At 50.8% G+C, this 26814-nt stretch overlaps 1 protein-coding gene across 1 annotated transcript; it reads right to left on the reverse strand.

Moving 5' to 3' along the window:
- Window positions 1-193: 193 nt before the first annotated feature.
- Window positions 194-20082, reverse strand: ADA (adenosine deaminase). Its single transcript, XM_030963341.1, has 11 exons — window positions 20024-20082; window positions 12387-12448; window positions 9110-9232; window positions 8861-9004; window positions 7938-8053; window positions 5555-5679; window positions 3913-3984; window positions 3557-3658; window positions 2797-2864; window positions 2276-2405; window positions 194-1875 (listed from the first exon to the last, which is right to left on the reverse strand). The coding sequence occupies exons 1-11, from the start codon at window positions 20057-20059 to the stop codon at window positions 1774-1776; spliced, it is 1080 nt and encodes a 359-aa protein (XP_030819201.1). The 5' UTR covers window positions 20060-20082; the 3' UTR covers window positions 194-1773.
- Between the last annotated feature and the right edge of the window lie 6732 nt (window positions 20083-26814).

Genomic DNA, 26814 nt, shown 5'->3' on the forward strand with positions numbered 1-26814 from the left:
AGGCAAGGTACCAAAGCCCCCATCACACCTATCAATGAACCCCCAGCAGGGATTGGACACCACAGGCCACAGCTCCTAACAGTCACCCTTGAACAGAAAGGCACAAGGATTTCTCTTTTAATATAAATTTGTTATTTTATTAAACAGGATTAACAATCAACTGTCCAGAATCCAAACAAGCAACTCTTCTTCATGAAACAATTGTTGGGAGAAAAATGACCCAAAACCTCTTTCTTACCACAATCATGTCCTTAAAAGTGATACTTTATCTTTTGCTTTATAAAAGTAAGAAAATCACTCTCTCATCTTCATTTATCTATCTATGTGTATATATGCACCACGTACTTCAGAGATGAGTATTTTACTCTGAAGACCAGTATGGAAGCCCAGAAAGAATGGAAATGCTCCCAGCACTCCATCACTGCTGGCAGGGGCTGGGCCAGTCCATGGTCTGTCCGTGGCAATGCTGACCATGGCCCCTTTTCAAAGGCAACTTTTTGGTACAGTATCTTTGGAGTGAGCATCTTGGCAGAGCCCTGGGATGCTAAAGCACACCACACACTCAGGTAAGAAAACAATGGTCTCTTCTCTGGCTGCACAGCTCTATTGCTTATTGAGTAAAAACACTATAATGCCATAAAATCACTAAGGAAACTTTGGTGAGTTTCTCTGTATAAATTCTACACCAAACTGAAGATCTGATTTCTAGCCAGTGTCATAATTGAGTGAGAGAAGCAATCAGATGGGACCTGAGTCAATGTGTGACATTGGGTCCAAGTTAATTTACTTATTCAGCCTTAAGAGTGCCTAATGATTGAGTCAAATCAGAAAGAGGGCAGAACTGTTAAACCAGGCAATCAATCATGTTTTTTCCAAGTCCTAAACAAAGGTAAGAGGAAGATCAAACTGCAGTTCACAGGAGTTCTCCAAGATTAAAAAAGTGGGAAAAATCCCAGAAGGCAGATTTTGGCCTGAAGTGGTAAAATTATGTTCCAGCTTCCTCTGCCTGTGCAAGCATGGTCCTGGCCAGCTGTGAGCACAGCTGGGGCCTGAGCCCAAGGTGTGCACTTCTGCAGCAGTGACATTGGCAGGCCTGATACATGGGAGTTCCTCTGCGAGAAAGGATGCCAAAAAAAAATGTATTTTGTTTTAAATGCCCTTCGGACTTGTGCACGGGCAGGGGCACCAGCTTGCAGCTGGTTCTTGTTCCAGTCTTGTTAGTACAAGACTAACCCTGGGTAAATATAGCTGTGACCAGGCCCTCCCACCCACAGGGACAAGAATAAAGGCTCTGTGTCTGAAAGGGCTGCCAGCACTAGCACACCTCTCCCCTGGAAAGGTGAATTAACCCAGGCCACAGCCAGAGCTGAAAGTGGATATTTCAGCACTGCAGGCAAGGGCCAGGCAGGTCAGCGGGACAGGACAGGTAAAACAGGGAAAGAGGGGAGGAAAAAACCCATAAGGGAGGTTGTTCTGTTTGCATTTGCAGCACAGAAAGCCCAGCAGATGGAGAAGGGAGTCAGGCCAGCAGGCAGACCCAGTCTGCTTGCACAGCAGCAGGACAGGAAGCTGGAGATCCACTCAGGAGAGACACTGTGGGCTACAGGTAGGTGTGTGTGATAGTCTGATTCTGATGAGCACTGTGAGGGTCAACACAGGGCTGCCAGGGACAGAGGCTGGCTCTGGGCACCTCCTGCCAGTGCTCCCACTGGCACAGAGGACAGCCAGGCTCTTGTTAGAGGGGCCCTACTCCAGGCTGGCTCCAGGGACAGGTCAGGATGCATTGGGGACCATCCCATAGGCTTCATACAGCTTGTTGAGCAGCTCCTGCTTTTCCTTCTCGGGTAAGAAGCTGGACTGGGCTGCACTGATGTTCTGAGGAGGCAGAGGGGGAACACAGGGACATTAGGACACATCAGACATGAACACACAGCTGTGCACATCCCAGCACCTGGCTCTGAGCAGCAACAGGTGAGGGAGAGTGTACAGTTTCCACTCTCAGATTCATTTCCATGGCCTTATTTTATGCCAACTGCTCTGGCCCATCACTAGCAGCAGTCCCAGGAGAAATGAGACCAGCACAAAGCAAAGGTCTTTAAATACTCAGGAATTTTTGGGATGTGTACTTTGAGCCTGGTCCTACTTTCCTGCTTACAAGACCAGAGCGGAATTTTCTGCTTTCCATTAAAAACTCTTCATCTTATAAAGAAAAACCAGCAGGTTGTTCTGGGCTGCACTGAGACACCAGCAGAGCACCCAGCCTGGGCTGACTTACAACTCTCTTGAACTCCTCTTCAGTGAATCCCATGTGTTCCTTCACAATGCCATAGTCCTTGTCAATGGTGGAGTTGAAGATGAGGGGGTCATCTGTGTTTAGAGAATAGTTGGCACGATCCTTCTTAAACCTGCAAGGAAATTAGGTTGAACTGGTGGGCAGAGCACTGGCTGTGACACTGTGCAGTTCTCAGGGTGAAATGCAGCAAAAGCAAAGACTTTGGGACTGCTGGAGAAAAGCACAAGGCTCAGCTTGTCCCCCCATGGCTCTGCACTGACCTGCCAGGAGTGGCTGGGCTGTGGCTTCTCGTGCCCCATAGCTCAGAGCAGGTCAGGAGGGACAGGAGAGCCTCCCCAAGGGACCCCCACACTCCTCCAGCTGCACTAGGCTCTCTCACCATGTGCCAAGGTACATGGATGTGCCACATAATCAGAGGTGCCTTAGCTTTGTAAAGCAATAAAACAGCTGTAATCAACCCAAATCCTGGTTATTTGAGATGTCACATAATTGAGAAGTCTTACTGTATTACAGGGTGTTTGGTGAAGTCCGGAGAACATGCTCCAGTGAGATAACTGGACCAAGGGCAGACCTGTTTGGGGGAGTTGAGCAGGAAAACCAGAATCAACCACATGGATCTGAATCCCAGCTGTGGACACAGATAGCTCAGCACTGGTAAAACCAGATTAGAGCTCTGTTCACAGCTGCCCCTCAGCACTACTCTGACAGACCACTGTGTGTCCCAGGATAGGGATGCAAGGAGCCCACAGGACTGTGACAGGGCTGTGGGATGTTCCCCATGGCCAGTCAGTCACCAGCCCAGTCAGTCACCAGCCAATCACAGTTACAAAACCACCTGCATTAAGTACATATTCCCTCTGTTAGTGGATATATCCATTCTGGGGAAAAGCAAAAGAAATCTTTACATGCACTGTAACTCCCAGGCATTCCCACCCTCTAAGCAGACTTGCTCTGGTACAGCAGCCTGATTTGTTTATAAATCAGTGAATAAGCCCTCCAGAATTTATCCTTGGCTGCACAAGGATCCATTCTCTCTGCTACATCCTTCCCACAAGCTGCTGTGCACACCAGTGCTCCCAGCAGACGCATAGATTTGTCCCCAACATTTTTCCTGTGCAGCTTTGGGCATAAACACAACATCACTGTACATGTGGTCAGCATCTGGGTGTCATGTCCTGTCCCTGGCTGTAGCACAGCCTGAGTCAGGACTTGTTTTCCACTCAGCACCTACCTGGCTGTCACAGCCCCCTCACACATCCTTACCTCAAAATGCATCTTTGTTTTCAGCAGCTGCTTGTAGAGCTCAGGGTCCTCCAGGACGTGGTACCCATGGCCAATACGCTCAGTCTTCAGGACATAAACTGCCTAGAGAGTACAGGAAAAGCACTCAGAGCCTCAGGCACAGCTCAGCCCTGCCTGCCCAGAGCCCCCATCCCACTGTAGGTACAGCCACACCACCAAGCTGGCTCCTGGGATGTCCCTTTCCAGCCATCAGATCTGTGCCCATGTCCCCAGGGTTCACTTTGCTGTGGATTTGGGAACAACATGGATGCCTCTGTGCCCTGAGCAGGGCACATCACAGCCTGTCCCTCTGTGCCCTGAGGCAGGAGCTCTCATACCTCCTTGACCATGGCAGCCGGGCCGGCCTCCCCAGCATGGACGGTGCGATGGATCCCACACCTCTCAGCTTCCTGCAAAACAGGGCAGAACATCCTCCTGTGCCATCACCTGCAGCAAGGACAGCCAGCTCTGGGCTGGCACTGCTCTCACAGCAAGGCTCCTGTGCCAAGAGCCCACAGATCACGAGCCTTGCACTCCAAGGGCTGCAAGAGCTCGGTAATGTCACATACAGAGACACTTAAAAATCCTGGTTATCTTCCACTGGAGCCCAGCCAGGCTCTTCACGGGCTTTTAACCCTGGCTGAGTTCACCACTGCCTCCTCTCCAGACAGCAGCAAGCTCTGAGCTCCTCTTCCTCCACCCTCTTGCCTTTCTGCATGAAACTTGCAGCAGTTTCATGCTATGGAACTTCTACATTTTTGGCTAGCTGCAGCCACGTGTTAGGGTGTAGAAACACCCCAGGGCAGAGACGAAGAAATGCTCTGACACTGTAAGGGGCTGGGGGTGGAGGCAGGCCCCCTAAGGGCCCTGTGAGTGCAGCTTTGGGTGCAGCTCCATGATCACCCTGAAAATTTCTTTGCCAGGGTGTCACAGGTCACCTGGGCTTTGGGAAGCCATGGAGCCTGGAGGGAAGCCCGGTTCCTTCTTTGCTGGAGAAGGGCCACCCAGCTGGCAGCAGCAGACAGGCTGCAAGCCCCATCTTGCAGCAGACGTTGTTCACAGACATTCCTTCAGGGCTTTGCACTCAGGAGAGTTTTTCAGTTACTTAATATGGATGGGAGGGGGGGTTGCTTCAGCATCTCAGAGCCTGAGTGAGCCCCTGGCACAGAGACAAGATGCATCCTTCAGACAGAGGAGGCTGGACCTGGTACTGCTGGCCCACCAGGGCAGGATGAGGCTGCCTTCCATCAGTTAATGAAGCCCTGTTCCCATGTCATTGTCTATGATCACCCAGCACAGCAGGGCAGGCCAGCCTTGTATCAGCTCCCACTGACAGGGTGAAGACCCCAAGGAAGCCCCCAAGTCCTTTCAGACCTGAGCACTGCTTGCAAACCACCACCCTGTCTGTCAGTGATGGTGCACAACCTCCTCCCCACGGATGGTGGGGACTGACAACCCCAAATTCCACCAGCAAAGAGCAGTGAGGCTTTCCCTTCCCTTGGAGCCACTGCAAAGGCTGAAGTTTGGGGAGAGCCTGGGATCAGGCTCCTGAAGCCATTCCAGTGTTTGCATTTGAGATGATCAGATAAAAGCCCTGCAAATGTGCAGTTTCTGCTCTGCTCCTCAGTGACTTCTGCCAGACTGGAAAGGCCACTCTCCTCCACCCTTGGCTGTGGTTTCACCAGGCCCCAGGAGCCAACAGCAGAGGGGTGGGGGTTGATTTGGGCTCCGTGGAACTCATGTCACCCTCACAGTGTGCCAAGCCCCAGCTCTAAGGCCATGTTTTAGCAATGATGCCTGCCATTAATCATTTAGGAAATATAAACAAATGCTTTTTCTATTTAACAGAATGTTTTTAATAGCTGAAATGAATTTTTAAGCTGTCCCAGCTGTTTTGCAGTTTGAAAAGCATCCCTTCACACACGTCCCCTCAATATATATTCTTCTTGTAATTTCTTTTTAAAAACTTATTCCACAAACCTCATAAGCCTTCTTATGCTCAGAGTAATCCTCCACCTTCAGGGTCTCATCTCCAGCCAGGTCAACAGCCACCACAGAGTCATTCTGATACTTCTTGCAGAGCTGCACCACCTCTGGAGACCAGCCTGGGAGAGGCAGCACCAGCATTCAGGAGGAAGCATTCATAAGGGTCACACCTCCAGCATTTTTCTGAACAAATCCTGGTCCTATAACTGGAAGGCTAGAGCTATTTTCTTTAGTCTTTCCCAAAATTTGATGCTCAAAAAGAAAGCTAGCAAACTGCCAGAAAGGTCTGTCATCTCTGTGATCTTCAGGCAGATAAAAGCTGTCAAGTGATCAGTCTGTTGTCAGTAAAAGGGAAATAAAATGCATTCACCAGCTATAAAACTGCTCTCATCATGTTTTTCTGCTCACTTCAAGCAGGGGGAAAAATGAATTAAAAACCTTCCAAGCAGTGGTGACTGCAGCAGTTGCTGGAGGTAAGATGAACTGCACTGCCCTGGGGCTGTAACATGATGTGTTGGAGAAATCCCTCAACTCGTGAGCTATCATCCCCTCCCTGGCTGGGCAAGGTGAGGGTAAAGGCAGGAACTGCCCCACCAGATGAGCTGTGTCAGGGAGGAGATTGGGCTGGGAGGGGTCTCTGGGGGGCCCTGTACTGCAGCCATCCCTGCCCTGTTGCATCCTTCATTCTCCCAAGGATTCTACTCCTGATAGGAAGGAGCTGAAGCTTTATCTACTTGCCAGCAGGGAAAAAGAGACTAACAAGTGGCCAACAACTGCTTGAGAGCTCTCTGTGATCAGGATAGATAACCTCTGAGAGAGAAACTGCATCTACCAGCTCACATAGCACTTAAACCCAGCAGAAAGGCCAAGAAACAGAGATAAACAGTTGTGTTAATAATTAACAGGCACCTGCTGTGTACAGAAAAGCCCCAATCGTATGAACACACCAGGATGATGTGTGCAACTTCAGCATCTATTTTTTTCCACCACTTTCCAATTTGCTGGGTTAGAGTCATTATTTTATTAACAAGTTTAATATGAGTCAGTTCTGGCTGGTATCTCTGCCTTTCTGTCAACAGTTCATTAATTACAGGATGGCTTCTCACTGTGCAGCACATCCTGAATGCACTGCTAAAGACTTTTATCAAGCATGCCATTGGTTTTGGGTATCAGCTGGTGCCCTGGGACACAGGTATGAGAATGCCACCTCTCCTGGTTGCAGCAGCAATCCCTCCTGCAGGGCAGTGCAGACTGCACACACCCTTGGTTGCTCCTGCCACCTCCTGCCTTTACCACTTGTGCACTGGCAGGGACTGTAACTGCAGATCACTGTGCCAGTGCCTGACAGCTCTACAGTTTCTACAAAGAAAAACATTTTTTTTTCCCTAGAAACCAGAAATATAAGGATCAAGTTTTCAAAGTACTGTTTGGTGTTGACTGTGCAAGCAGGAAAAAAAAAAAAAAAACCCCACTTTCAAATCTACCAAGATTCTACCAGCTTCCAAGAATATAATTTTTGACATTTCTAGACACAAATGAATCATGTACTCACTAGGAAAAATCTTTCCACCATCTACCCTACTAAGCCTACATAAAACTGGTGTGAGATATGAAGATACTAAGAATAAAACCTTCACATAAAATAGCTGCTGTCACACAGCCTCTCTCTGGCTGCATCCTTCCCTAGAAGAAGATGCTTGTGAAACTCAGCAGCCCATTGAAATGCTGGTAATTGGGTTTTCTTCCTATTCTGGGTCACAGCACCTATTACCAACAAAGCTTTTTGTCAGAACTGCGGATTTTTTAAAAAACATTTTATATATGTGCGTTAAGTATATCTGACTTGTGTTTTCAGCTTTAGCCAGCAGAAACTGGCTGCTGCTAGTGGATTCTCTGGCTGCCCCATGACCTAGGCTAAGGAAGGAGCATCCTGCTGTAGCATCATGAGCAGGGAAGTGTGAGATGTGATGCCTGCTCCTCCTCCCACGACCATTTGCTCTCCAGCCACTCATGGCAGATGCAAGTGCTCACTGTGCCAGTGGCTTTTACTGGCCCAAGGTGAGCTCTGGCCTTCGAGCAGAGAGCAGAGACCACAGCTCCCCCAGGGGAGCACAGAAAAGCCCCTTTTGTCCCTCTAGCAAGGCACAACCAGTTCAGATACTGGTTGTACCCAGAGACCCCCACTCCTGCATCCAGCAGAGCTTTGTCCTACAGTGAAAGGAGCAGAGACCCCCAGAGACCCCCAGCACTGTCTGGTGCTGCACCAGCCCCACAGTCTGGGGCTCTCCCCAGGTCCTGCAGGGCCCCAGCCCCAGGGACATCCCCCACAACCCCTCAGGGAAGGGAGCAGAGCAGCAGGGCAGCTGCAATACATTACTTGGCATATGGCGCATGCAGCATAGAATAGACCTGGCTTTGATGTGGAAATCCCTCTCTCCATCCTTCAGTCCCTGATTTACGAGCTGAACCACTTCATCTGGAGTGAGGTCCCCCCTACAGGGAAGAAAAGCCATCAGCAAGAGGCCAGGGAGGCAGGGAAGAAAAGCCATCAGACACTTGCCAGAGAGGCAGGCAGGTCCAGCCCAGCAGCCCCTCATGAGGACAGGCTGCCCCAGGTCCCACTTGCCCAGTGAGACCACCCAGAGGCCTTTTTCAGCCCTGCCACAGCCACATTTACCTGGTACAGGTGTAACACCTGAACCACTGCAGCAGGCACAGATTACACGAAGATTTGGAAAGGCCTTGGGGAACTGGGTGCCCATCCTGCCTGAGCAGAGGAATCCCCTCTTTGCCAGAGCATCTCATTAGGGCACACAATTTCTGCAAGCCCAGGGCTCTGCACCCACCACAGCACACTCTGGAGGGGCCCCAGAGCCCAGCACTGATTTAATAAGAGGCACATGTCACAGAGGGGATGCCAAGAAAGGAAGAGATCAGAGCAGCAGCCCCCTCCAACACCACCCATCACTTCTGCCAGCTCAAACTCCCATTCTGTGGTCAGGCAGTCCACATGGGGACATTCTTTCCCTCTCACAGGAAAGGGCTTCAGCCAGAAGGTTGAGCACAGAACTCAGTGCCCAGAGCAAGGGACATTAAAAACTGCAGCACACAGAGGTGTTCAAAATAAAAAACCCTATTGATGGAAGAGAGAGGTGGAAGCGTTCTGGCTCTCACTGCATGGGAGGAGAAGGGAAGTTTGTTACAGCAGCCTTTGAAGCCAAAGTGGCTGGGTGGTATGGGGATGCCTTCTCCATGCCCACCCAGCCACCCAGCAGCTCCCAGCACAGCAGGATCACTCACTCAGCTTGTCCCCAGGGGATGGGAGCCACACCAGAGTTGGCCAGGAGGTGAGGGCTGTACCGGACCTCCACGTAGGCGACTCCTTCCTTGGCTTTTGTCTCCACAAACTCGTAGGCAATTCTCTTCACTGCCTCACGGTCACCCCTGCAGGGATGGCAGTGGGACTGTCACCCTCAGGGCCCACGGGGGACCTCCGAGGCTGATCCTGACAGGGGTTGAGGGGGAAAAAGCAAAAAGCAGGGTACTTACGCAATGGCAGGCATGTAGTAATTAAATTTCTCTAGAAACTGGGGAAGTGTCAGTGGTGTGTCATAGCTGACATACTTCAGGAGCTCCTCAACAGTGTTCCCAGGGAGAGGGATGCCTCTTTTGCTGGAAACAAAGCCACATGTTACTGACAGGGAAGGTTATCACATTTTTAATCAGCCCATTTTATACACCAACTGTATCCAAAGCTGGCAGCATCAACCATCATTTCCTCACAGGAAAGATATAGCACACCCTGTCCTTCCAAAAGCTCCTCATGGATGGAGCCCTGAACCTCAGCAGAGAGGAAGGCAATCCAAAACACAGGCAAAGCACAAACAAACCCAAATACAAGCCCAGGCTGACCCGGCAGGAACACAGCCAGGGCACATTTTAAGCTTAAGAAGGAGTTCATCTAAAGGGGCTCTGGATTATTTCTTGGCACCTCGCAGACCTAGCAGCAGAATCGCCAAAATTCTTCAGAAGAGTTAATTTCCACTTATGCAGGCTCAAAGGATTAAAAAATCAAGGAGAAGCACCAGGGCCTGGGATCACACAGGCAGAAGTGTTGTGGCTCATGGGTTTAGTGGCAGCAGCTCCTGAGAGGGAGCTGCTTCCTGAGCCCAGCATCCTGGTGGCATCTCCTGTGACAGGAACTCCTCCCACACACAGGAACAAAAGGCAACAACTGCTCTCACTGAAGGGACAGACACACTAATCCCCACATAAATACTTCCAAGAGGGAAGAGCCATCTTTCCTAGGAGCAGCTGGAATTCCGAGTGGGTGAAGGTGTTCCTGGTGTGGGGACAGCTGAGATCCAGGGGGCTGCCTGCCAAGGGTGCTGCAGCTCTCTGGGCAAGCTTTGCCATCCCCCCACCCTCTAGTACCCTGCACAAGCCAAAACAAATTTGGAATAATAACCAGACATTTGTTTTTAATCCTCTTTCCTGCCACAATGAATTACAGCTGATTGATGGGAGAACTCTGCTAATAGAGACAAAACACCACAGCCAGCTTCAGTGCTGCCCTGCCAGCAGCATCCCAATGAGCCATGCAGGGACACAGTCCAAAGGACCCTGCTCCTGGCCCTGGTAAACATTGCTCCTTCCCCACTCAGCCAGCAAGGAAAGCAGCCCCATGCTCAGCCCTCACATGCAATCTGCACAGATTAAGTTGCTGGCGCTCAGCAGGGAACACTCACGGCTGCCAAGGCATCGGTTTTCCTCCCTGCCTTGCCCTTTCCATGGCACTGACACCTCATTCTCTGCTCCAGGAACCAACCTGCACCTTCCTCCACCTGCCACAGGAAGGTTTCCTACAGCAAAGCTAAGTCCCTGACCTGCTCCATGTGCTTCCCAAGGCAATGCCTTCCTGCAGGCATCAGTGGCAGTGCTTTGGGATGATCCACACTGGAACCATGCTTCTGGATGAGGAGATCTGGTGGATCGTGCCAGTGTGGCTTTTGGGGCTGCTGCTGCCCCATCCAACCCTCCTTGTAGGTGGGATTCTTCTTGCAGCAAAGTGGCCAGAGGGGAACATGTTTGTCCTCACTGCCACCTCGGTGTCCTGCCCAGAGCTCCCTCCAGCCACAGGCAGCACCATGCACACCATGCCACCACAGAAAGAGCACCTCTCCTGTGGACACCCAGTCTCCACGAGGGGTCTGTCACACCTCTGAGCCCTTTGGCTGGGCAGGAATGATGCAAAGACTGACCCAGACCTGACAGAATTGGAGACAAGGTTTCTAAAAACAGCTGAGTTCAGCAGTGCACTGTCCAAGGGTGCCTGTGCATCTCAGCAGCTTGGGGCTCTGTCTACATGGTCAAACACCACCTAGCAAAGTTATTTCCAGCTCTTTACTTTTAAAAATAGACCACAAGCAGCATTCTGTGCCCAGGGTGAGTTATTAAGGCAGTCAGCCCCCTACAGCCTTCTGCACTGCCCCACTGGTTTGTGTGTGAGTGCAAGTTTCAGAGCCCATGAATAGCACAGCCTTGCTCCACCCGAGGGCTGGCAGCTCAGGAGGATGCCAGGGCTGTTTAAAAATAAGAGGGAACTCAGCAGACGCTCAGGCAATGAAGGTTTCTGCCCTAAGAAAGGATCCTGGCACAGGATCCCCAGACAGCCAGTGCCTCCTGGGTTTCAGGGCTCCTACAATTCTCCTAGGGGACTACCCAGGCATTTTCTGTTTGCAGGCAGAGGGACCCAGCAGAGCCCAGGGAGTCAGCACCAGCTCTTCTGTTCACTTAGACCTGTATTCCAGCCCTGCAGCCCACCAGCAGAAACCCTGAGTTCACCATGCCAGCATCCAGCAAGAAAATGGGATGGACAGCCCTGACCCACCCTCCTTTCTCTGACTGCACAGCAAAAACTATGGCCAGGCCCTGCAGAAAAAGCTACTCCAGAAAGAACATTTCTCTCTAGGACTGCACTGCCTTGGAATCTGCTGGGCTCACAGGATGCTTGAACCACTCCCCATCCTCCTCAGAACTGACTTCCTCCCCAAAATACCAGAGCTGTGCCTAAAAGCAGTTTCCAAAAATCCTTACCCTTGCCACCTTCTTGATCTGAGGTATCAGTGACAGCTGGAAGAAATCTTATTTGTTTTGCTTACAAATGTGGAGCCAGGCCCTGCCACAGGTTAATCATTCACCCTGTGCTTCCCACACAATCCACACTGAAGGAAGATGCACGTGGGCTCTGTCAAGGAAACAACCTCTCTCTGAACCCCTGCCAGGTGCTTCCCTGGGCCAGCCCCACACCAGTGAGACTCGTTGCCTGCTGACACCAGGCAGACAGCCTGGGATTCAAATGCACATGGCAGCAGGGTAGGCAAGGCCACCCAAGCTTTTCCTCCCAAACCATGCAGCAACAGCACCACCACCAAGACAAACACTCCCAGCCTGCTGCCATTCCACTTGGTTTTGTGATGAGGAGTGTGGAAAAAGAAATGAGACTACAGCACCTCTGCTGTGTCCTGGGCACACTTCAAAGGCAGGCAGCTCTTTATGAGATATCTGGACTTTTCTCATGGTGGCTCCTCTGAGCTTGCCCAGCTCCCAAACCCCCTCAGTCACATTCCTGCTACCTGGGAAGCCCCCCTGTCTTTTGGAGTGTGCTCAGTGCCCTCACTCTGTGCAGCCAGGTCTGGGCAGAGACAGAACCAGCACCAGCCAGGTTTGCTGCCTGCAGGAGCTCCTCTGTCACAGACCTGGAGAAGCAGAAGGGAGGATGCCTCTGCACTGCAGCTCCCAGAGCTTATTTCCCCCCACAACTCACTTGCCAAAGTACAGGATGGTCTCTGGTCTGATGGCTCCATCCAGGTGGACGTGAAGCTCTACCTGCAATGAGAAAAATGGGTCAGGCACTCTTAAGCTGCAACAATAATTCAGAGAGAAGTAACTGGTGCTCACATGGGTATAAATGTAGCCAATACAGGGACAAAGTCATGACACATAAACATTTTTACATATAATCATTATAAAGTTTATTTTTCAATATCTATGTATTGTCTAAGTATTTTGCTGCAGCTCACACATTTAATGAATCTTTAGAAATTCATCCTGTTTCCAGTAATTTTGAGGAACTGCCCTATCCTTAGTGTTCAGGAGGAGTGAAAAAAAGCAAACTCCAAACACCTTGACTTTCCAGCTCGTTTCCTCCTTGAAATCACAGGAAGCCAAACCCTAATTAATTTGCTAAGAGTCATTACATGAAAACTTTGACTTCACTTCCAAGAATCAGCTCCTGATGGGTTGTTAATTACATGGTATTATCAGGGCTTACAGGCTCTCTAATCCTACAGAAGGGGTCAGTCCCATGGCACAAAGGTGCTGTAAAATAATAATAATAATAATAATAATAATGATGATAATAATAATAATAATAGTAACAAGTTGCCTCATGGAGCTAACAAGGTTTCAAAATAAAACACTTCAATTTTTACTTATTAAAAATGGGACAGTAACTCAGGTCTTTTCACTCTGTAGCCCTATTTCCCCATTATTTCTGAAACATTGGGTTTTGGAGAAAGAGAGCCAGAAAAGCAAAAGCAAGCTTTTTCCATTAGCCAGCTGGGGCTTTCAGAGGAACATGACAAATGTGATTTGGAAGTCGAACTGGGAAGGAAAATATTAGCTGTAAAATGTTTCAGCTAGATATCCATCTTTCCAGAACTGTTTTCTTTTAAGTCACAGAATAGCCTACAAAACACATATCTGATTTTACTGTATTTTTACATGAAACTCTAGATTAGAAACTTAATACACAAGGTTCTTTTAAGTTACAACATCATGGACATTTAGTTATAACATCCACGCATTTTCCTGCATAGATGACAGCTGCAGGGTGCCAAGGGTAAGAAAGAAGTAGGATTCAGAAGAGGACTGGATATTTGCATGGATAACTAAACTACCCAGGGTTACTAATTAAAACCCACAACCCCTCTGGCATCAGGGGATGTATCAAACAATAACTACAAGGAGATGGGAGAAAACTGAGTAAGCAGTGTCTGCAAGTGCCCAAGAGCAGGTGAGGTGAGCTCCTGGCACAGGGCTGGCAGTGCCCATCTCTGGGGCGTGCACTGATGCCCAGGAGCTCACTCCATCCCCACACACACCCTGCACACCTGCCCTGCAGGCAGAGCCCCTGACTCACTGCCAGGGCTCTCACTGGCCACTCCTGCTGCAAAAGGCAGGGCAGGGACAGCGCTGGGGCTCAGGCCATCTCCTCATGATGGCCACCAAGCTGCCACTGAAACACTGGTGGGGTGCAAAATGCAGCTGGGGCAGGCTGAGGATGGATCAAACTGCTGGTGGCAATCAGCTGGCTCAGGGGTCATGGATACACCCACAGCCACCACTGACAGCAGATTGTAAAAACACGTCCCTGCCACTGCTCCTACCCTCAAGATACCATCTGAATCTACAGAGAGGAAGATTTAAGAAGGGCTAAAACTGATCTTTCCCCTCTCCTTGAGTTATGCAATCCTGCTTATGAGGACTAAATGTCCTGCAAAGCAGCAAATAAAATAACAGGATACAAACATGGTCTGCATTGCCAGATGTAGATGCCTGGCATGTTTTCCACTCTTGAGCTCCAATTCTTATTTCAAAACCATGCAAGATCCACTCCTTGAGGTATTCAACAGCCCTCATGACTTTCTGATGGAGTTACAGGCTTGAAATTTGCTCACATTGGATTTAAAACCAAAGCAACCTGAACCTGTTGAGGTCTTCTCCCTCAAACACTTTTCACGTGTTTCCTGCAAGAATATCCCAACATGACATTTCCATCAGTGAGAAGGCAGATTCCATGGCATCCTTCGCCTACGTAAGTCACCTCCTCCTGCCTCTTCTGCAAGTGAGATGCTTGTAAAGCAGCAAGTGCCTCTCCAGTATCAGCAACAGGCTCTTTGTCCCCTGCCAGCCTTTATTTTTGGGTCTGGAGACACTAAAACCAAGTGCTAAGAAACCATTGTGCAATGATGTTCAACCCAAAAAGTTCTGGGTTTCCTCCAGACCAGTGCTTGAGAGCAGAGTTTGAACTCTCCTATGCTGTTTAGATGGCCAAAGGACATCCAGGAGAAGATGGAAGTGTGCCTACAGGGCTCCAGATAAGGATGCAATCAGCAGAGGCACAACCCAGCAGCTCATCTGCCCTGGGCACCTTGCTCACAAACCCTGAGGGTTTCCAGGTCCGTGGGAGGCTGCTCACTGCAGATTACATTTCAGCTCTCTCCCTGCGTGTTTGTTTTGGGTAAACAAAGCACAAGTCTTTTCCACATACAAATGGGTGACATGACCTTGCCTTAAGCCAAGGAAAGTACCCAGATAAGGATGAAAGAGTTTTCTCTGAACTGTGGCTCCAGGCGACGATGCCTGAGCAAGCAGAAATTAGGTGAATGCAGGAGCCCAGTGCTCCTTCCAGAGCTCTCTGCTCCTCAGAACACAGCTCCATGTGCATGTGCTCTCCCACCCCAAACCTTCTGATTTATTTGTAGAGAAAGCACGAGCACACACATTATACTGGGATCTCAACACCTGGTGAAGGATCTGAACAGCACCACAGGCTGCACCAGCACTGGACAGGAGCCTTCAGCCATCCCAGGACCACTGAGCATAGACTCACAGAAAGGTCTGGGTTGGAAAGGAACTAAAAGGTCATTTAGCCCCACCTCCCCTTGCCATGGGCAGGGATGCCACCCACCAGACCAGACTGATATCTTCCTTCTAAGAGCCCAGCTCATGTGGTACCACCTACTCTGATGAAGAACAAGAAAGCAGCAGAACTCTCCAGTGCTTTCCTGAGGAAGGAGCTCTGTTCTTCTCCCAGGTACAGGGGGGACCCTCAGGACCAGCTTTGTGCAGGAATCCTTCAGTCCCCCCTGCACCTCCACTGACCTCCCACCAGCACGTCAAAAACCCAGAGTGCAATGCAATAAAACTTTAAGTTCCACTCCAGACTTGTTGGAAGCCAGAGGGATGGGTTCAAAGAACGTTCAAAAGGCTGTAAATTGTGTGTCCTCAGCACAGACAGCCCCCAGCAAGGCCATCAGAGCAAACCCAGCCATTTCCACTTTTATGCAAAAAATGTTTTAGCTCAACCATGGCACATGACTCATTAGTGCAGATATCAGCAAGTTGGTTCAGATTTTTAAAAAGGAGAAGTTTTAAGGGCTCTGGCTTGACTTCTCTGAAAATATTGTAATGTTTTCTTTGAGACATAATACGCTTCAAAAATAAATTCAAACACAAAATTAAGGTACTCAAACAAGTATGTTCCATTCCAAGATCAAGTCTGATTATTTTCATTTTAATGAAATTAAGGGGGAAAAGTTAGCCAAACATTCAAAGTATTTTCATCCACAGTCGACCCAACACAATTTCTCTATTATGGTTTGATCAGTGGACCATGGCAGAGCAGTTACCTGCTCAGCTTGCCCATTATATGGCATAAAAAAGAGCCATTCAAGCTAAGGCACTTGAAGGATTTTCTGTATTAGGGGGTTGTTAGGGTCTTTTTAAAAATATATACAATGACCAAAGTTAGTCCACCCCTTTTATTGTGAGGTTTGCAGCAGACGTTAATAGATAATCAGACAGCTGATAAAGTTGCATCATTTTAAAACCCTTCACAGTGACTTTGCCCAGGATTATTAATCAGCCTCTTGAAAGATGATGATTTAGGCTCATTCTATTAATCTCATGGCTGAAAACCAGGCTAATTACAGCTGTAATTTGTCAATTATTTGATAAGCGTGGCAAATCACTGGAAAAAACAATTAACTATGTTCCCCAAAGTCTGGCTTTAAGGAAATGTGCTGTTAGGAAAAAAGAGTTCCTCATCCTAAATTCCTCTCAAACTCTCATTTAGAAGCAAGAGGTGAGAGTGGCTCAAGAGAGTTGTGCAGTGGAAGTAGCACAGCATTATCCTCAAACCTGAGGACACGACAAATGCATTTGGGAGATGTATCTGTCACGTGCTGTAAGGGGTGAGACTTTAAAAGAGGAACATGGGAGACTACAAGCCCCACAGAGCTCCACTGCAGGAAATATTTGTGCTTTCTATGCATCTGGACAATGATTCATGGGTTTGGTGGCTGAGGAAGAGGAGGATGCTTCTGTGCTGAGCAGCCTGGCACCAACTACATCACTGACCTCAGGGTGAGACTCCTGGTGACAATAATAGGTGATGGTGGCTGTGTGTCATCACAGGTGATGGTTCCCATGGGGTGGCAGGGCCATGTGCCCACCAACCCACCACAGAGCTCACACCCACCCCTGGCTGGAGCACAGCACCCCTTCAGAGCAAAACAAAGAGTAAAACAGAGTCCTGGCGCTTAGTGCAGCACCAAGACAACCTCCTACTGCCACCTGGATCTGGGAAGGTTATCAAGAGCATCCCTGTACCACACTGTTAAAGAACTGAGCACACAAGGTAGCACTGTGTAAGGCATGGCTCAAGCTCAGGGCAGTGTCAGCAGCACCAGGCTCTGACCATGCCTTGTCAGGGGTCAGGCTGAGCACAAGAGGTGGACAAGCCAAATCCAACATCATCCTCCACACACCATCATGCTCCTGCAGTCCCCTGATGGGCAGGGAGAGTCTGCAGGGCTACAGGGAGTGGGGCAGGACATCCTGACCCAAACCCCCTGGGTACAGCCAGCACAGGCACCTTTGGTACCACCCAGGCTGGGCCAGCAGCCACTCTTCTCTGAGAGGCTAACACACAAGGTGTGCTTCACAGAACAGCTCCCCCATGTCACCTGATGGTTGTTTTACAAATGAACTACACCAGTCCCTGGAGACAGCGGGCCTGACCCCAGAAACCCCTGTTCCCATTCAGCCCTCCACAGCATGGCACATGGAGCTGCAGGAGAACACAGACACACGTCCTGAAGCCCCCAGGCTGGGGCTGGCCTACAAAAAGAGGGCAGTGAGCAAGGATGCGGTCTCTGCTCTGGCTGTGGGACAGAAAGGGTGATGGTTGACATCAAAGGAACATCAAACTTCTCTGTTCTTTTATGGCCTGAGATAAGCAGGGTTCAAAGTTGTCCTGCCACAGCTCCCTGTTCATCACTGCAGTCACTGGGAGTCAGCGAGTTCCTGAAAAACACAGAGGCAGCCCCAGCCCCACATTCAGCTGGGGCAGAAGCTGCTCCAGTTACCAGAAACATCTCTAAAACACAAAACTGATCATTCCCAATGGCAGAGGATCCAGAGGAATGAATAGGGCTCATTAACTGACTTCAGGCCCATTTTTTTTCCCCAAGCCTGACTTAGCAGGTTCACAGGACTGAAAGCGACTGCCTGAGTCAGGAAAACCAGTCCCATAATTGCCAATAGCCAGACAACAGAAGCCTGATCTTAGCAGTCAAGCCCTGCAGTTTTTCCTAGGTCTTTCTCTTTGGTACCCCAGTTTCCCATACACTGGGAAAGTGGAAGAACAAATGAAAGAAGAACTTAAGTTGCTTCTCTCGACCAAAAGTGTAAAATCACCAGGGTGAATCAACAGCCTTTTGTCTTAGTGGAGCTGATGAAGCACCACCATCTCCCAAAACTGAAGTGTACTTAAAAAGGCTTTAACCATCAGCAGCTGCCAATGCTCCCTGGATTTTGGTATCAAGGTTTGCCTGCTAATGCATGGATCAGCTTCCTAGAAAGGGAACCATAGTGATAGAATAAAACATGAATCAGACCTGTGCACACTGCCCTTTCCAAGTATGTGAGGCTTTCCTGGTGCAAACTCAGCGGAGAGATAAACGGAGTGGGAGAGGATGCAAACAGCAGCAAACCCCCCCAATCCTTTCGTGGTTTTGGAGACAATCTTCTTCTCTGGAAAAGCCACAAGCAGTTGCCACCATTCACGTTCTCCCAGAGCAGCACCACAATTCTCACATCACTTTTTTGGTCTCCTCTGCCTTGACTCCTACTCCCACAAGAGTCCAACCTGGCACACCCTGTACAGCACCTTACCCAGACCACAGCGTGACAGCTGAGCCATCCTGCAGCACAGGCAGTGTTCTTCCATCAGATACAGGACTATTGCTAACCACAGCTGTTTCATCTTCTTCCTCCTCTAGTCCTCTAGGTTACAATCTGGATAATAAAAACATTACCATATGATCCTACTAGAGATGTAGTACACAAGGCATGGAGAGAGTGAAAGACTGATTCCTGCTGTCAGAGAGTGCTCCAAAGTGCTGCCATGGTTATCTGAGGAATAACTGAACTAAATGCGCAAGAGAAAAAAAAATAAAAAACAACAACGAAACCACAAAAAAAAAGCGCTCCCAAACCAACCCCCAAAACAAAATAAAAGACACAAGAGAAAACATCTGTTTTAGTAGTCTACAATAGCGGTTGGGACGCAGGGCCCTTCAGAGCCTCCCGTTCCCCAGCCGGGCCACCTGTGCATCCCCAGCCCGGCGGAGCCGTGTCCCCGGCCGGGCGCTGGAATGAGCCTGACTCGCATCGCCCCGGCGGCGGGATGCTGGGATGAGCGAGCCGTGCCGTCCTGGGGCGCACCGGAAGCCCGGGCCCCTGGGGGACATCGGGACAGCCCGTGCCCGTCCCTGCCGGGAGCACCGGGACAGCCTGTGCCCGTCCCTGAGGGGAGCACCGGGACAGCCCGTGCCCGTCCCTGCCGGGAGCACCGGGCCGGCCTGTGCCCGTCCCTGAGGGGAGCACCGGGCCGGCCCGTGCCCGTCCCTGAGGGGAGCACCGGGCCAGCCCGTGCCCGTCCCTGAGGGGAGCACCGGGCCGGCCCGTGCCCGTCCCTGAGGGGAGCACCGGGCCGGCCCGTGCCCGTCCCTGAGGGGAGCACCGGGACAGCCTGTGCCCGTCCCTGCGGGGAGCACCGGGCCGGCCTGTGCCCGTCCCTGCGGGGAGCACCGGGCCGGCCCGTGCCCGTCCCTGAGGGGAGCACCGGGCCGGCCCGTGCCCGTCCCTGAGGGGAGCACCGGGCCGGCCCGTGCCCGTCCCTGCGGGGAGCACCGGGCCGGCCCGTGCCCGTCCCTGCCGGGAGCACCGGGCCGGGCCAGCGCAGCACCCGCCCGGGACCGCGGGGACAGCGGGTGCACCGAGCGCTGTCCCGGGGCACATCCCCAGCGAGGGCTCGGCCGTGCCGCAACTCCGGCCGGGGCAGCCCCGGGCTGCGGGGAGCAGGAGCGGCCGCCCGGCTCCGGGGCACGGCTAGAGCGCACCGGGCACGGCATCTCTGAACCGGGCACGGCATCACAGGGCACGGCACCTCAGCACCGGGCACGGCACCTCAGCACCGGGCACGGCACCTCCGAACCGGGCACGGCACCTCAGCCCCGGGCGCGCCGCGTTCCCCACTCCCGTGCGCAGCACCTCAGTGCCGGTGCACGCCCCGTTCCCGGCCCTGCGCCTCCGGCAGCGCCGCCAGCCCACCTTGGGTCCCCCGAAGATTCTCCAAGCCGGCTCCATGCTGCCGCTGCCGCCGCCGTTGCCGCCGCTCTGCCGCCGCCGGCGCTCCGCGCCCACCCCGCTGGCCCGGCCCCGCCGGCCCCGCCCCGGCCCGCCCTGCGTACGCCGGGCCCGGGCCAGGCACTTCGGCTGAGGGAGGATTCGGGAGTGCATCCCCTTCCTCCCCCTGCCATGGCCGGGCCCGGGCCAGGCACGCGGCGACAGAGCGCTTCGGCTGAGGGGGGATTCGGGAGTGCATCCCCTTCCTCCCCCCTGCCATGGCAGGGACACCTGCCGCTATTCCAGGCTGCTCCAAGTCCTGTCCAGCCCGGCCTTGGACACTGCCGGCGGTCCAGGGGCAGCCACAACTTCACTGGGCAAGCTGTGCCACCCTCACCATTCTCACAGGGAAGAATTTCTCCCTCATATTTAATCTAAACCCACCCTTCCTGCAATCCCACTTTTGTTTCCTTCAGGATCTGAGGATCCGGGTGGACCTGCTGCTCCAACGGCAACAGTGGCAGAAAATGGAACTAAAAAAAATGATAGGTTGGCCTGAAGAACAGGAAAGCAATCTCCAGCTTTGATTTCAGTCTGAAGCCAATTCCACAATGTTTGTTTTAACCTTTCCTGCTCTCAAACCTGCTGCTTAGTGACTCACTTTATTTTGGTCCACCACATCTACTTGCAGCTCCTGCAAACTCACACTTAGCTTTCCATCTATTATTTTCAGTGACCTGGCCATGTTTTATGCTGCTCCTCTGCCTCCTGCTTTCCTCTCCCGTGGGTGATGCACATGCCAGCCCATATCTTGGAAGACAGTGAGGCAGAAAGCCACAGAAGAATCACAGAATGGCTGGGAACCTCTGGAGATCATTTAGTCCAGCGTCCCTGCTAATACAGTTTCACCTAGAGTAGGCTGCAAGGGTTGTGTCCAGGTTGTTTTTGAGTATCTCCAGAAAAAGAGACTTTCACAGTAGTTCTGCCTGCTCCTCTCTGTGTGGATTCTCTGATTCTGGGGAGAGCAGAGTTTCAGTCACTCCAGACCCAGTGTCACCATCTAGCGAAAGGCAAATTTGCCAAATGGAACCTTCCCTAGACTGACTCTTGGGGAACACCCCTGGGGCCCATGTGCAGCCCTGGGTGAGATGAGATCTAAGATTCCCTGGAGGCACTGAGCAGCAGCTGGTATTTCCAAAATCGCTGCAGAGACAAGCACCACAGTTCAGTTCTTCATGACAGGAGTTCACCTGCCCAGGTGAGGCCATCCCCAGACCACAGGCTTGGTCTGCAGGGAGCCTTGAAGACAAAAATCACTATATCAATGAAAAATACTATTGTTATTTGCTGTGGTGCGTAAGCAGAGAAAGCACTTTGGGCTGTGGTTGTGAACACTACCACAAATGGTTGCAAAATAAAGTTTCCTCATCTCCCTCCCCAGCTGTTTTTACTCCAGATGGACACTGTTTGTGGAAGCTGGCAGTAGGGGATTAGCTGCACAGAGCTCTGCTTGTGGGGACAGGAAGGCTGGGTGCTCTTCCAGCCCTGGGCTGTCACAGGGGGCTGAAAGCTGCTGCTGGCACTGCTCAGTGAGTGCAGGACATGCCACAGGCTCACTGTCCACAGGGAAATGTCACCAGCCTCCCTTGTCACTCCTCCCCAGCTTTGCCATGAGAGCAGTGATGGAATTTCTGCCCCAAAGCCAAGTAGGCATTGAGAAAACAGTGGTTTCTCAGCTCAGATCCCAAGGTTATTTGGGTATGTGCACTGCAGTGGAGCCTGTGGGAATAGCTTGGCTCATGTGGAAGGTTCATCACCATGTCCTCTTTTATTAAATACAACATTTCAGGGATGCCCTGACTGCATCCATGCTGCACAGACAAAGCACATTAGTCACAGCTAACAGGCAAAAATATTCTTTACAAAATAGTGACTGGCAGGGGAAAGTAATCATTGGCTGCTGCCAAGTGTGGGGCCAGCAGCACTCAGGCTTCCAGGAGGATGAGGGATGGAGCAGCACTGACCAGGCTTATGGAAAATGAGCAGCAATAAACAGCATATATATTAAATATTTTAAATATTAATTCTATTTAATAATATAAATTAAATATATATTAAATGTATAAAATATATTTAATATATAATATGTTAATTATTTTTAATATTTTATTAATATATATTAAATATTTTTAAATAATTTCAAACTCCCAAAGCTTTTAAAGTGCTGAATTTGGAAAACACACCCCTCCCTGCTCTGGATGTTTGGGGCACAAACAAAATGGTCCAGGCAGGGTACAAATTAGCCACTGGCTGTGAAACTGCCTCTGGGCAAGGAGAGCTCTGGCTCACATGGACCATTTCATCTGCATATCATGGGCTTTTTTTATCAGCCACCTGAAAAACATCTATTTTGCCTAGATAATGACTCACAGCATGTTTGACGTCTGACTTCTGGTTCAAAGCAATTACAAAAATAAATAAACACAATAAATGGTAATTGATTGTATTTAACGACAACAATAAATAAACAATGGTGGAAATAGACAGTGCTTTACAAGGATCTTATGTGGGCACAGCCCTGCTCAGTGTGCCATGTACACTGGGAGGACAGAGGTCAATTAGAGCATTTATTTGAGATTAGAGGAAATTACAAGGTAAAAAAAAATAGCCTGTGGGTAATTTTCTGCTGGGAGGAGGGTTGATAGCAAAGGTCAGAAAAAGGCAAATGGAGTTGAACTGGCCCCATGGACTGGGAATGGTGCAGTAAGGGGTTTTTGATGGGTTTTTTTTTTCCTGCTTAGCAAATACACATGTGCTGCAGACTCAGCTCTTTCCAGGAGTGTCAGCACAGTGCATTGATTGGACACAAGTGTGCTGCAGAGCCTTAGAAACACGGCTTGGGCTGATTTTAATTGACCTGACCCTGATCCACTTTATCCATCTTTACCTCAGGCTTAATCGGGTGGCTGCAATAGCTGCTGGGCTGTTGGCATTAAATCTGTGTTTCCCTAGGAGAGCGCCACATCTCTCTGCAGCCAGAAGGCTCAAATCTGTCTTTTAATGGTGAATTCCCACTTTGGAAACCAGAGAGGCACGAAGAGGGCCCTGTCTGGACAAGCACAAGGATGCTCTGGGGCCATCCTGGAGGAAAGCAATTGCTCCTCTGCACGTGTCTGGTCTCTGAGATTAACTGTTTATCTTTTGTATTTTTAGGGAAAATTCCAGGCAGCAAAGTAGGGGTAAAACTGATCTTGGAAGTTATTCCAATGCTTATTTCCCAGGAGCTATATTTAAACCTGTTCCCTTTCTCTTGCCCCCAGTAGTTAATACCAGCTGTGTGTCAGGGCTGCTGACACCTGCAAACAGCTTTCCAAAAATAATAAGAAGCATGTTTATGCTGGGCTTAGATCTTTAAAAAGGCACTTTTCTATTTTGGTTTGGGGTTTTTTGTTGGGTTGTTGGGTTGTTTTTTGTTTTAGGTTTGTTTTCTTTTTATTTTTCTTACCAGATACCAGTATCTCACTGCAGCCCATTCTAAGGGGTTAATGGAAGAAAATGTGTTTAGATTCATTAATTCTATCAGTGTAAATGCCACTGTCATGTATAAATAAGACATAATGCTGTATTGGTCAACTTTGCCCGATAAGACATTCTCAGCCCAAACATCCATTGTTTCTGCAAAATTTTTGGTTTTGAAACAAAGCCTTAACTTATCTCAGCAATTCCCATTTAATTTCTGCAGCTTCCCTGCAGGGCATGGAGAACCTCTGCCCCAGGGTGAGCCATCACTGGGGTCACTGGTGGGAACTCAGCTGTGTCCCATTTGGCTCCTGCTGGGGATCATGGGACTCTGTGCTCAATGGGAAGGGCAAAAACCCCGCTGAGGATCCGCCCTGCTCCCCAAAGGGACTTCATTTCCCCTCTGCTCTCAAAGGAGCTGGAAGCAGACACAGCACTGGCCTCCAAAAGCAGAAGCAGATCCTGAACTGCCCCCTGGTTTCAAGCAGACTTTCTCCCATCAGCAGGAAGAGGGTGCTGGGCTTTTCCTAAGAGTATTGCAACTGCAGGGCCAGGAGTGTCAGAGAAAACAGAGAGGGCCACCAAGCAGCTTCTGAGAGGGCTGATGACTCCTCAGAGGCACCACTGGGCAGACCCCTCTGGGGAGCTCCTGTCTGGCACTGCTCACAAGGAAACCACACCCCCCACACTCCTTAAAACAACACCAACCTGAAAACAGAAAGAACCTCCACAGCAGAAACCCCCTGAGACACACCCCAGGGAACAGATGAGGGTTAAACAGATTGCATTTTCCCATCTTGGGGCATTTTTGAGCAGCACAGAAATTCACACCCAGCTGATGACATGCCCAGCATGGGCACAGCCCAGGATGCAGCCCCTGGCAGAGCCACGTGGGCTGCTGCAACCTGCTACACTGATCCCCTAACCAGATTAGGGCTGTAACACAGAGGGCCGATTTGCACCCAGCATCGGGTATTTCAACTTATTCTGAGCATTTCCTGGACAATAAGGCTACCTGAAATGAGCTAGGGGGGGAGTTGGACTTCTCCAGATCCCACTGGACAAGAATGCACCCCCCAGGGCTGGTATATAGCACAGCTTTGAAAGGGAGAAAGCAGAGAGAAGGCAGAGAAACACAGTCAGTGCTTTGGGCTGTGGGAAAGAGCAGTGGTCTGGCAGTGTTTCAGATTTGGAAATGCCTCCAAGGCCATTCCTGTGGGAAGTCTAAGGATAAAGGCAGCCCCACTCTCACATAGCAATTTGGGTCCCAGGTGAGAGGAGCACACAGTTCCTGCAGTGCGGAGCAGCCTCACCTCAGCAGGGCACCACCCTGCCCTCTGCTCTACCTGCTCTGTCAGCCTTTGGCACTGCTCAAATCCAGTGTTCAACTTCCAGAACAAGGCCGTTATCATCACAAATGGAAGCAGGGTTCACCTGGTCAGATAGCTCAGCTCCTCCTGGGCTCTGGCTGCCCTTGGATTTCTCTTGTGGGTGAAGACAAGAAGTAATCTCAACCCTGTGGGTAAAGACAAGGAGCCAACTCCACCCTAGGGCAAGATGTGGCCCCGTTCCTCTTCTGCCAGTGCTATCAAGAGGAGCTGGGAGAAAGCTGAACCAGCCACAGCAGCTAAGACGAAAAACCTCAACAGGATATGATCTCTGCCAAGGACAAACCAACATCATTTCATGCCAAGACCAAGGAGATAAGGAGGTGGGTGGCTACAAGGCTGCCCTGGCCAAGTGCACCCACCACCTTCACCACAATGGATGATGCCTCAGGTTCTGGGGAAAGGCTTTGCTGCTGGGAATTACTGAACCTGCTGCTGCTTGCAACATTGGAACCACCTTATTTACAGTGGGATGGTTCCCCCTCCTGCCTGGGTCAGTGCCCAGAGACCCCACCATGCAGGACAGGGGGCCTTGTGGTGCCTGCACACCGTGGGACTCCAGCCCAGGTGCACAGCAGCCCCTCCCTGTCCTGAGCCCAGTTTTCACAAAGAGAAGCCCAGAGAGGAGAGCAGCACGTGAGCCAGGCATGTTCCAGCATATCCCAGTGCGCTCCCCTACCACGCTGGGCAGGTCTCAGAGCAGCTCAGTCTGATTTCCAGCAGTCGGGATGTGAGGACACGTTCCTCTTTTGTGTTCCTTAAAAGAATAAACACATCCTGATCACAGCTGGGTGTAGCAGAGCCGTGACTCAGCAATGCCACCCTGTTTGCTGACATTGCTGCCCTCCTTGTAAACACCACACACCAGCAGAGACAAGGTTTGCACCCAGATTCACCCCCGTCTGGCACAACAAGCTCCTCCTAAGGGTTTTTAGCACCATCTCAAAAGGTTCAGCTCACCTGCAGGTCAAAACCTCCACAGGAACAGCACTGCTGTGTGGTTGGAACACGACCACAGTATCCCACTCTGACCTTCCTGCCCTCTTGCACAGAGCTGGAAGAGCCCTTCTGGGCCTGGCCCTGAGCACCCTGAGCCCACAGCACAGCCTTTTGCTCTGGGACCTGTTGGGGAGGGGTGGAGGGAGGTGTTCCAGGCCCCATCCAGAGCACATTCCCCCCTCCACCCCTTCCTGCAGCACTTCTCTCCAGGGAATTCCACCGGGAGCAGGATGCCCTGCTCCAGCAAAGGGTCACTGAACAGGGCAGTACAGATGCAGCTCCCAGGCTGAGCACAAGCCCAGCTGTGGCCAGGGAGCACATGGCTCTATTCAAGTCCACTTTTTGAATGAGGACCAAGACACACACGGGCTGACACCTCTGATTTTATCTCTGCAGGGCAGACCCAGGGGAGCCAAGGCTTTTGCAGTTTTTCACGTATGCAAAGCTCCACAGCCCCAAACCCACAGTGCCCCCAAGCTCTTCCCCCCATTATCCAGAGCTGAATGAGGAGCAGGTCTCCATCCTCAGAGGCAACTCACAGCTACATCCAGCAAAGGAGCTTGATCAGATGTCACAGCATGTTCCATGGCCAGGTGCTGCCTAGAAGTCACAGAGTCACTGGGCAGAGTGACAGGGATCCCAAAGAAACCTCTGGCCAGGGTGCTGTCTGCACACCCAGCAGCTGTGACCAGCAGGACAAGCTTCTCTGTCCCCAGAAGAGACTCTGATGCCAGGGTTTAACAGCACATGTCACACTGTGGAGGGCTGAGCTGTTTCCCAGCCCTCAGGGTAAGCAGGTAATTAGATTATCAGCACACAGCCAGACGCTGTCACCCGGGCCACTGAAGGACAGAGAGGAGATGAGGACAG

Source organism: Camarhynchus parvulus, chromosome 20 (assembly GCF_901933205.1).
Source record: "Camarhynchus parvulus chromosome 20, STF_HiC, whole genome shotgun sequence".
NCBI classification, from domain to species: Eukaryota; Metazoa; Chordata; class Aves; order Passeriformes; family Thraupidae; genus Camarhynchus; species Camarhynchus parvulus.